Below are 12,754 nucleotides of genomic sequence, written 5' to 3'. Positions count from 1 at the left end.
CCAGCTTTTGGGAGACTGAGACAGGAGGATCATGGTTCGCAGACAGCTTCAGCTACCTAGTAAGGCCCTTTGCAACTCAGTGAGATCCTGTTTCAAAATAAAGAATAAAAAAATAAGGCTGGAGGTATGAAGGTGTAGCTCAGAGGTAGAATGTCCCTGGGTTCCATCCCCAGTACCACAAAAAAATTAATTTTAATTAGCCCTGTATGTTCTTGATTTGTATGGCATTGTAATATATATCTTTTTTCACCAAAATATATTAATCCCCTCAACCATGACTTGGTGCCTATAGCACTAGGTGATCCAAATTGCATATCTTGTCATCCTGAATTCATCAATGAGTCATCAATTTGTTTCTCCTCTTTAACCTATGTCACCAAATTAACTATTTAGGTCCTTTTCTTCACACTTAAAAACACATTATTAGAATATGTGTTGGAAGTTAAATACCAAGATCTCAGTAATGAGTTGCTACCCATTTTAAGCCTTGATTGCAAGTTGGATACATTTAAAATTTTACCATAATAGGCAAAAGTGTTTCTTAAATAATATTTTCTCTATTCTTCACTAGTACCAATTAATATTTCTATTTCAGATAATATGTTCATTTATTTAAGTATGAAAGTTAATCAATATCAACTACTTCCTGAAAACAACATTAAAAACCATATCATCATCAATTGATACCATATTCCGTGAAATTAAAGAAAAAACCTAAAAAATAAAAAATAGACATTATTATTTTTGTTTGTTTGTTTGTTGTTTTGGGTGGTACTGGGGTTCCTGGAAACCCTTCTACCTCCAGGCTACACTCCCAGACCTATTTTTATATTTTTATTTGGAAACAGGGTCTCTTAAGCCAGCGCGGCTGGCTTCGAACCAGTGTGATCCTCCTGTCTCTGCCTCCCAAGTGCAGGGATTGCAAGCGTGCACCACCACACCTGGCGACATTATTATTTTTATACCATGGTTGGGTACTTTTAAACAACTTATTCTTTGGAGAAAATAAATATAGTTACTAGGAACATAGTTTAACTATCTAAGATTTTATGTCAGTAACATTAATCATAATTTATGTCTCATAGCTGATTTCTAGTTTTTTATGTTAGATAGGATTTTTTAAGCTACAGCTCATAGAATTCATACCACATTGCTTTACTTTACAAAGAAGAGCGGTTCATAGATATACTTGTCAGGTAATGGGCATGCTAAAGATCCCTTTTGTGACCCTTAAGGAAATAAAATAAAGTTGAACACGGTGGTGCACTCTTGTGATCTCAGCACTTGAGAGGCTGATATGGGAGGATCACAGGGTCTAGGACAGCCTCAGCAATGTAGAGGGACCATGTTTCAAAACAAATGATGATTAATAATGATAATATAATTATAATTATAATGGCACACATTTCTAATCCCAGTACTTGGGAGGCTGAGACAAGAAGGTTGCAGGTTTGTGGTCAACCTCAGATACTTAGTGAGGCCCTCCACAACTTAGTGAGATCCTGTTTCAGAATAAAGAATAAAGCATAGGGCTAGGGGTGTAACTTAGAGGCAGAATTTCCCCGGGTTTAATCCCCAGTACCACAAAATAAAATAAAAATAAAATGAAAGATCTGGGGATGTAGCTCATAGGTAAGAATGTCCCTGGATTCAATTCCCAGTACTGCATACATACACACAAAATAAATAAATAAGAAAAAGAGGTCTCTATTTGCAAGAATAATAATTATCTTATTGTTCGAATAATTCTTTTCCCAATAATCTCCAAATGCTTAACTGTGTGCACAGCTTTCTGCTAAAACCTGTAGGGGGAAACTTCCTTAGCAATACTTTATACTTTGGACGTATTTCCCAGTAGTTCATGCATGTGCCTTGTTCATTTGACTTCCCACTGTAGTCTATGAGAGAGAGTGCAGTGTTACCATCACAATGAGGCAAATGCTCCGAAGACCCAGGGCTATTTGGAAGGTACTGATTCAAAGCCAGAATTCAGGTTGTCCAATTCTAAATTTAATGTTTTTCTACTATATTATAAAAGAGAAAGTGATTGGGGAACAGTTATGTCTAAAATAGAGCTAAGTAGTTATGCACACACACAAAAAGAAATCCTGTATTTATGGAAAGCATCGATATCCAGTTTGGTGAGGGGATGAATACCAATTAAAGAAATCTTCCTCTTGGCTAAGAGTGCAATTATGGTGCCCTTTAACAGAAAACATTTATCAAACACTTACTACACACCAGACACACTGCTATGGGCTTTACTGGCATTATCACATTGAAACTCTAAAAGCTCTAAGCAATAGAGTAATTTTTCCAAGTTCAATATCTAATAAGGATTAGATTGAGAATTTGCACAATTGTGTCATTCCCTAACCTGTATCTGCTCTTTAAGTGCTTTCCCCACTACCTTTCTCTACAGGCTTTTCCTTGTTGTCCTTCCTATTTCTTTGAGAAAATAAAGGTGGGGTTGCTGGCAGCCACAAAAAAAGAAAGGAGTAAACCATGTATGCCTTAGCAGCCTGGCTGAATGATCCTTAGCTGCAGCCTGGCACAGTGACTCAGCCTGTAATCTTAGTATCAGGGAAACGGAGAGAAGAGAGTCACAGGTTCCAGGCCAGCCTCAGCAATTTAGCAAAATGCTCAGCAACTCTTAGCAAGAAAAATGGCCGAGGGTGTAGCTCGAAGGCAGAATGCACCTGAATTCAATTCACAGTACCAAAAAATAATCACAAATGGATCCTTAGCTGCACTTGTGCCTTGCTTGGCTTTGGAAATGCCTTTTAGTGGGTCGTTCTAATTCCAAGAATGGTGAGTGCTAGTTTAGAAGCATGAGCAAAGTGACCCTGCAGCATAACAGAAACCAAGAAAGCCCAGAGAGAGTACTGAAAGATTCAGATGATGCACTGTATTTGAGCTGTGCCCAGGCAAAGAAACCAGGCAAAAGAAAAGGAAAAGTAACATCGACAAGGGGATACAAATCTGTACAAACCGGCTGACTCACGAAAAGAATTTCCTAGAGTGCCAGCAACTGTGAGGCTGGTGCTCAGAACCTCCGTAACAAGAGGCAGAATGATGCTCTAAACAGCCTTCTGTGTCGAGATAGAAGCTGGACTATATCCTAAAGGCAGCAAGCATCAGCAGACACTGAACAACAAAGTTTTTAACAAGCTCCCGTTTCTTAGGAACCTAATTGGCAGTTTCATGGTAGATGAGCAGGACCCGTAGTCAAAGTCAAAGCTCAAAACAGGACTCAGATGGAAAGATGGCATTTTCCTGTTTTATTTCAGACATATAAGTAAAAGTCACAAGCATTCAGCCAAGGCTCTAATGAGACTATGTGACCAGAAGATGTAAATGGCAAAATCACCATGCTGTATATGTGCACATACAGCCTCTTCCTTCCAAAAATAAAAGAAAAACTCCCCACTTATTCAGTCATTCTGCAGTTCACATGCAGATCTCACGATGTGCCCCATATCATGCTAGGTACCGTAGCACTAAGTTTAAGCTCTGGGGGTGGGAGGTTCATTTGAAGCAACAGGTAACATGATTTGTCGGTAAAGCCCAAGAATCAAGAAAGTATGGTGGAAGAAGACAGACAATAAGGCGAATGTCAAAGAAAACAAGAAAAGATTGTAACTCCTAAGAGATTAAGGAAATTGAAAGTGAGGTTTAAGTTGAGGAAAGCAAGCATCCGCTGTAAGTAACCATTTCATTAAAAGTACACTAAATTGCAGAGGTTCTCTCTCAGGAACTGCATTCTGTGCGCTGAGATTAGGGATAATGGGCTCCCACATGAATTCTTCTCATTACTTCTCTGGAAAGAATAGTCAATCTAGCGAAAGAATAATTTAGGTTTAATGTTCACAATCCATTCGTTTTACTTTTAATTCTCCCTGTTTAGGATTTTAAAAATATAATGCATATGCAATCCAAAAGGGAAGGAATGAGCCTGAAATTCAGTGATGTCAACTCCTCAAATAGTCTTGGCATTGATAGATATGAAATAGGCTATAGACATTTTGCTTCTGATGGATGACAAAATAGAGCTTTGGGATGTTTAGAGAGCACTGCATGTTATTAATTCCAGGTACAATATGAAGGACAGCAAAGTAAATATAATCTATACATCACCCTTCTGAATTATTTAGACCTTGATGTGATTTTTAACAGTCTTTTCTTCATTCCATTAAGTTTCACTTTAAATATAATCCCATGGAAAGGAAAGCATTTGAGGACTTTTGTCCAGGAAAAAAAAAGAAATAAATTATTCGGGGAGAAAAACGTCTGCAAATGAGACACCAGTCATTTAAGTGTATGAATGTGATTTCACAAGATAACTTTTCAAAAATGTGAGCCTGAAAACTGTTGCCAGTATGGTTTGTAGAACTGTATTTAAAAAAAATAAACAAAAAAGAAAATAGTCTTTCTCACAGTATTATTTCCAGAAAAAGACAAACCCTACTTTATTTTCTGTTGTCTTTTCCTGGCTTTCCTGTTAAATATAGCTCCCATTCTGGGTCCATAACATGCACATTAATTCCTAATTAAATTAACTAAGTACCCCCATTAAACAGCTCCTTAAAAACCTAGAAAGACAGATGCTAAGTCAAGTCCACACTACACACAGTGGTAAATATATAAAAGCTCATTCATACAGTATCAAAATATCTAGATTTAAAATGGAATTGTTATTTATAATATTTCCAGTTTGCTTTTTTTTTCACTTAAAAGAGTTTTAAAGTCGCCTTTGCAGATGTTAAAGAAGTGACCACTTAGTCTGATGGAATTCAGAAAAAAAATTTTGTTAGTATTTGAAAATAACAATCTATTATAAGGAAATTATCAGCACTGAATATTCAATGGCCAAATATCACACTCCTTGAAATAATTGTTATGCCATCTTAATGCATTCTCACTATGAAGCATTTCTTTGTAAATGACAAAACTAGACCATGTCCTAGCAATTGTTTTATAAGAGAAAACTTCAATAGTCTTAGAAGTTCTTGTCAAGAAGACCAAGAGAAAAGAAAAAAAAAAACAGAATAAAATGGTCTAAAGCATAGCATATAGCAAGGTAATTTATTGAAAGAAACACACATTGTTTGAGTGATAAGAAGTCCACAATGATTTTACATCCTTTCTATAATACTAAAAGAATGAATCCAACAGATTTCTAGAAATCACACTAATTTTCATAAAACCAATTGATCTTTATCAAAACAAAAGCAAACAATTAAAGTCTTAATCTTCAGGACACTGCCCACTAAGGACAAACAAATTATGTTTTTAAAGAATATTCATTTTCATTCCACAAAATCCCAAAATGTCTCCAATCAAGGGAGTGGCTTTTCTATGACTTTCATTAAACATTATTTCATGTGTTCAATTACTGTTGGAGAAAAATTTTGAGTTCTTTGAAGATGTCATTTCAAACTACATGCATCTCCCCTCATTCAATTTTTTTTGAATTTCAACATGGAAATTAAAAAAGAGTATTGGATATTTCACTGTCTTTACTGAAAAACAATATCTCTTGAGTTTATAACAATAGATCTGTACTTATTTGATCACAATAAATCCACCTTTTCTGATACAGTAAGTAAAAGACAGCATTAAGTAATGACAAGTTTGTGCCAGCCATTCTCAAGTGTAGGATCATCACTGATCCCATGGATGAATGCATCTAAAAATACACTCCCTGGTATTTATTGTTTAACTGCCATTATTCTTCCACAATGTTCTAATCATCTTGCTCTCAACAAGAACCAGGTGTTTTGAGTCTCCTTCATGTTTTATAACTACATTAACAAAGATTCAGGCTGACCCTGCATGCCTAATGGTAGTTGTTATGGGAAGAATATGTCTTTGTTAAATAAAGACACGTCATGGCTTCTGGGACCACCAATCTTTCACCTAAGCACCCTCTCAGTCTGTTACCCATAATGTACTTACAAAAGAAACCATTCAATAAAGCCACACAGGATCATCTTCTGACAGCTGCCTTCTCATAATTTTGTAAATAATTTTAAAAATTATGATTTTCTCATAATTCTCATAATTTCCCACAAGTTGCTATTCCTTTAAGTACAATTTTCTTGCCTGTCTTTGAATAGCAATAATTTTTGCCTACTGATTATTTTTTATATTTTTTTAAAGATATAAGATTGTTTGTGCATATTTAAATATTTCTTTGATATCTAGCTGCTAACTCATTATATGCAATATTAAGTGTTCAAACCCTTTGTTAGCAATTGTTAAAAACATAACTTCCATGTGTTCCTTAAAATAGGGCATGTTTGATTTCTGAATTGTTGTCATATAAATTGTAAGGCCAAAAATGGGCCCTTTGACTGAATATGCAAAGTTCCCCCCCTTAAACCACCTTGAACTAGGCAGATTTGCAACATTTTAAACTGGCACTTCATCCCTCTTTCAGCAAGCATCCTCTGCAGATTTAATGATCAGGAACATCCTTCTGATGCATGCTGGGAGATATGGCTGCAGGGTACAGACCACAGCAGACAGTGTGTCAGATGAGGCAGAACTTCTTGTTAGGGGTGAGTATGCTAATAGTGCAGTCTGAAGACATGATCACCATAAATTATCATACAAAGGAATTTAAATGCATGGACTTTGAGCACATCAGTACTGTGCATTTTACTTTCAATTTTACAATATATGTCATTTTTGCTTAACCTTTTGCCTTTGAAAAGATTACATGGAAAACTGCTCCTTAGTAACAGACAAAACCTACAGATCCAACTTCAGGGTCCAAAACACTTTTAGTAGTAAGTGGTCACCGAGTGTCAAACCAACTTACTGCAAAGCAGAAAGTCTAAACAGTAGCACTACTAAGACAATCGGACTACAGAGAAAAAAATTGTTTGTGTACTTATATGTTTTTCAAATGCAAAGTTAGTGGAACCCCTAGGCATTTTTTCCCTCTACTGACTTCTAAATCCAGCTTCCAAAAACCAGAATAAACTGCATGTACAAGATGGTGACATTTTCAATTGTTAAGTGACAGGGATTTTTTAAAAGTCTGGAAATGTCAACATACAGTCTCTCTCTCTCTGTAGAAATGACAGTTAAGTGGTTTCAAATTATGAGCCAGATAGCCAAATTCTGCAATCCTATGAAACCACATCTTATTTCAATTAATGACTACAGCATCCATTTCCCTGAACACTGTATTCATCAGCATGTGAAATGCAGATCATAGCATGCATCTTCTTTCTTCCTTCCTCCCACCCCTCCTCTTTTTCTCTCCTTCTTTCCCTCCTTCCTTTCATCTCTCCTTTTTCTTGTAGCTTTTTTACCTAAGTACAATATACCTACAGGCATTTTCTAAATTCATGAATATGCAAGTGCACAACCAACTCAATGAATCAAGGCAAAGCAAACATACCAGCTAACTACCATACAAGTCAAAAAATAGAGCATTACCAGAATCCTGTCGCCTGCCTCTCCCTTTTTGAAAGTATACATTTTGAGTGATATGAATATCACATGTGCGCCTCCCTTGTACAATGTCTACAAGTAATTTTATAATCTATAGCAAGAAAATACATTTTATATTACCCGGTCTTTTACCTATCACGAGTGTGTTAAAATTATAATTTTTAGGAGTTCATTAATCTAGAAATCCTATACAGTAAACCTAAGACCTATAGTGAGCTTCATCACCTCTTTATTTTAGTTGTGTAACTCGCCAACTGTTTATTGATTTTATTGATAGTGCATCCATTGCTGGTTCAAGTAAGATGTTTTGAAAGAAGGTGTGCATCTTGAGTGAGTAGCAGCTCATTCCTTTTTGTGTGCATTTGATTCTGTTTGATTTTGAAGGTGGTTTGATTTTTTTTTTGTCGAAGTTTATGCCAAGAATGTGCATTGTATTGCCTTATTATAAAGCACCGATGTTTTAAAGTGCTCATCTTTGCAACACATCCCATTCCATTTAGCTAAAAATCTCCCCTTGTGCTTCCTGAAGTTGCAAGGCTTGTGGGGCTGCACACTCTATGCTGCAGTCATATTTACAGAAAATTGCCTTCTCTTGCTGCCGCACGTCTTAGATTATGAGTATTTGTTGTGTGCGCTTGCCTACTCATTTAGAATGATGCTCTTAAAATTGAAGCTTTCCAAATGAATTCCACAATTTAGAGACTGATAACAAGAAGCCAGGTATTTTTACAGAACTATAAGGGGCAGATTTCAGTGGCAAACTAACATTCTGCTTTGTAAGTAAAATTAAACTCAACAGGGTTCAGAACATAATTCTGGTTCACCTTTTTCATGTTCTGCTCTTTTAGCCTTTGGCTTTATGCCTAGGAGATAGTAAAATGCATAAATTTTGGAATTACACCCAATAGCAATTTCAAACAGGTTACTATTGTCTGAATATTCATGTAGCATTCAGGACAAGCTTTCCCTTGAAGTGAGTTTGATCAAGTCGCCAATTTTTGATTATGTACTTGCATTACTTTTATGAAATTAGAAAAAATAGCTGGCCTCTTCTGAGTGGCTAATGTTAGACAGATTTGAATACCAAACTAACAGGTTCAGTTCTGTGATTAGTAGTAAAGTTTAAGAGTTACTGGTAATTAAAAGAACTTGAATCCTTGGATATTGCTGTTTTAATGTTGACTTGTAAGACAAAATTTCAAGCAGTTTTACTATGCCAGTCTCCCTTCTCCCACTCCTTTATTCCTTGGTTGGTAAATTCAGGGCACTCTTCTAGTGCAGGCTACTCTACATTGAGCTTTTCTAAGGACTGCTAAAATTTTGGCAGCAGAATGCCTAAGACACAGTTTTTCAAGTGTGTGTCACAGAAAGATGGGAACAGTAAAGACAATTCCAATAGCCATCTGTTTGTATAATACCATTGTTGGACTGTCTGAGCAGTTTGCTTTGCTCAGTGTTGAGCATACTTGGAACATACTTGGGTGGCAAGGAATACATTCTTGTGCTTCTACCAGAAGTTCCTTTTCAGTGTCTTATTTCCTATCAAAGATATTTATAAAAATCTTTTTGTCCTTTTACCAAAATCTGCACTTCTTTATCTGGCCCCACAAGCATACTAAATTGATATTCAGGTATGGAATCCAATGACCTCATCATTGCTAGTTTAGAATTCTGTGTTGCTCACCAGTAATGGTTCCTGCTACTCTCTCCATTCAGTATTTTAAGGACTGACTTCCTCAAATACTTGTTGGCACTTTTGCTTTATTTGCTTATGGATGTCAATGATATTATTGACCTCTTTCCACCATTATCATCATTATCCAAAAACTGAATTTGTCATAAATAATCAACTGAAGCATAAAATCACTTATTCTCACAAATTTAGAATCAGTGAACCAGCATAATAATAGCACTTCACATAATCTAGAGAACCATAATAGAAGTCATGAATATCCTAACAGAAATTATTTTTCTGGGATATAAAAGGAAATTAAAGCTACACCTGGACATCTGTGCACAATTTTAGTTACTGGTTTAAGTGTGCTGTGATGGAAACAAGACTGTACAATGCTATATTGGTATTTCTTTTTTAACATGCTTTTATTGTTGGATTGTAATTATACATTATTATGATGTTCAGACTCTTTAAAGATGGATAGAACTATATCATGCTGGCCAGAAAAGGAAGATAGACCATTAAGAAATAAGCTCACTGTAGGGGGTACACAATTTGCAGAGAACTGAGGCTCCCAAGCAGTATAAAAAATATCAAGCATGATATAAAAGATTCCATCAAGAGAAGTATTAGCTTTTTGTCATTTTATTTTACAGAAATCAATGTCAGAAGTATGTTTCCCAAAGCAAATATGAGGGTATGAAACATTCACTGTCATGGTTTAAAGAATGAAATGTGCTCATCCAAGCTAGTGTGAGTGACAGTCAGACCTTGAGTTTTTCCATTCTGCTCAGAGGCAGAGGAAGTGATAAAATTCATTTTCATACAGCTTCTTTATTTATATGATTCTCATTTTTAATGCTAAACTCTAGGTCAAGAAACTGAGAATAATCAAAGAAGAATCAGTAATCTCTTGATTCTGCCTGAGAACACAGCCTTTCTTCAAACTTGGGCAAGTTTTATTTCCTGAGTTTTGACTTACAAGATAAATCCAACATTCATTGAATTAGATTTGAAAAAAATGATTCTCCTCAAAGTGTAACTTGTTGGGAGAGATCTAGCTGCTTTTAGCCATCCACCTCCACTCCCCACCCCATCACTTTCATCCCGATAGAATTCAACCCACCCATCTTTTCAGCTAGTTTCTATGACCCTTTCCAATCAACTCAGTTCCATTTTTCTTTCCAAGAATGGTTTTCCTTTAATATTTTTAATGTTTCTCAAGCCATATAGTCACTTTCCAATGCAAACTGAAACTGTTAAAAAATTTGAGTCATCAATAACATAAGTCAAGTCTTAATTTTTTTCTGTTCATTTGTTTGCCACCTAAAGTTCATTCAGTACCTGCTGTGTATCAGGACATGAGCTCAGGACTTGAAATGAAAAGATTATTAACAATTTTAGAACAGTAACAATAATATATTAATCTAAGTATAGAATTTTTTAAACTTAGAGCTCTATGTACCTCTACAGGTTTTCCACATATGAAGTTGGGCACCACAGATATCAAATTATGTATTCATCTACAGAACAAAACAGACTTTAGCAAAGGAAGGGAATAAGTTATGGCAAATCAAAGTTATCTTTAAAATTACAGTATCAGAGCCTCCATCAGAAGTTTTGTCAAATGTTTACACACAAAATATTGTTATTTTATACCATGAGCCATATGCTTTAAAAGACTGTTGTGTTGAAAGTTGAAGTAATCAGTACTTATATTTCTATTTTAATTCCAAATGAACTTTCCAATCATAAGGTAGATGAGACTACCAGACTAAACAATTTAATTTCAGCTGATAAAGGGATGTTACCTTTTACCTGATTGTTATATGTTTAGGGTTTTTAATTTGTTAAAAAATAATCTAAAGACACTCATTTCTACCTGAATAGAGAGTATTTTGGTAGCCTTTGATTAAATATCATTCAAATTCTCTCCAATCTCTAATTTTTTGATGATATTTGCTAGTAAGAAAGGAATGCTGCAGAATCTTCTGCTATCCCTGGAAAGATGTACACACTATTAGTTCCTCAGATACAAAAGGCTCAGAGAACAAGGTACTTACAATGCATTCATTTAAGAGTTGAGACGTAAGTGACCCTCACATCTCTCACAGCACTGTCCTTGTGATCCATATAGATTTTAAATTTATATATAAATGTCTGCTTTTAGCATCTGAACACCTCTGAACATTTCCAAGCTTTAAAACTGCATAATTTAATCAAGAATCTTTGAAAGATGGAGTTGTATAGTTTTCCTTTCCCACCATTGACCTATTGTACGATGTGCTCATTATACATACAGATTACACAGGCCTCCATGTGGTAGAGTAATAACATGAACTAAAAAGAGTCTTTAAGGAATAAGAGAAAAGCTAGAGTAATAAAACACAAAGCTTGGTTTGCCAGTATATAGGTACTTAGAGATCAAAGAGCAATAACTAATATTTTCACTGTCAATTTAACCTTAGTTAATATTAATAGTAAATACAGTTGCAAATAACGTTTTAGAGCAAAATAGAAGTTACTCAGTTAATATAATTTTTTATAATACTGTTCTAAAACTTTAAAACAGAAGTATCTCCCTCTTAAAGAAAACCTAATCTCATTTATATAATGTCTAATTGGAAAATCCTGCCACATTGTGGAAATATTAGATCACTATTTTCACTTGTGTTGGATAAAATCATTTAACGAGCTTCTCCAAATCTCTTGCTTTCTTAGCTTAGACCTTGTCTATGTAAGCTAGTTTGCTTGACACCTATAAAATTTATTTTGGACATTGAACAGCATCTTAGTTTCATTTGTCCTATATTTTTCATATGGTTTCTTGCTAATCTGTTAAACCTTTTAACAAACATATAAAAAGTGATAATTTGACAGTCATTCAAATTTCTTTTTTTTTTTTTTTTTTTTTTTTTTTTTGCAGGTCTGGGGTGGAACGCAGGGGCGTTTGACCTCTGAGCTATACCCCCTGCCCTGTATTTTATTCTTCATTTTGAAACCGGGTCTCACTGAGCTGCAGAGGGCATCACTAAGTAGCTGAGGCTGTCCGCAAACCGCGATCCTCCGGTCTCAGCCTCCTGAATGCTGGGATTACAAGTGTGCACACGCCTGGCTAGCCATGTCAAATTTGGATTTTCTTCACCACTTGTTTTTTTATGGTACTGGGGGTGGAACTCAGGGGCATTCTGCCTCCAACCTACACCACTAGCCCTATTTTTTATTCTTTATTTTATAACAGGGTTTCACTAAGTTTCAGAGGGCCTCACTAAGTAGTGAAGCTGGCTGTGAACCTGAGATCCTCCTGTTTCAGCTTCCCAAGTACTGGGATTACACGCATGTGCAACCATGTCCAGCTTGTTCCCCACTTTTAGTTTGGATCATTGAAGCAATGGTTGACTGAAGTGACCTAGGTGTCCAAAATGATTTAAGTAGTTTGCATGCATGTCCAAAAGTATCTGGAAGTTTAAAAAGAACGAATAAATATATTGTCATTGTATACAAACAACCAAGTGATGAAAATTAAATCTCTTGAATTTTATTGACTCAACAAATTCTGGGTATCTGCTAAAAGTCAGGCTCTCTTATAGACATGGGTATTTCCCTCAACAG

At 35.5% G+C, this 12,754-nt stretch overlaps 1 protein-coding gene across 3 annotated transcripts in view; it reads left to right on the top strand.

Moving 5' to 3' along the window:
* CNTN5 (contactin 5) overlaps positions 1–12,754 on the top strand; it is a gene marked incomplete at both ends in the record, with an annotated part of 736,851 nt that overhangs the window by 630,347 nt on the left and 93,750 nt on the right. For all 3 annotated transcript variants that reach the window (XM_080710120.1, XM_080710119.1, XM_080710118.1), the window contains one exon: positions 6,443–6,563. In XM_080710120.1, the coding sequence (XP_080566246.1) occupies positions 6,443–6,563 (121 nt within the window). The remainder of the gene's footprint in view (positions 1–6,442; positions 6,564–12,754) is intronic.

Source organism: Muscardinus avellanarius, assembly GCF_963383645.1.
Source record: "Muscardinus avellanarius genome assembly, chromosome: 1".
Lineage (NCBI taxonomy): Eukaryota > Metazoa > Chordata > Mammalia > Rodentia > Gliridae > Muscardinus > Muscardinus avellanarius.
The sequence above is the reverse complement of the archived record's forward strand: the minus strand, read 5'-3'. Positions and strand labels throughout refer to the sequence as shown.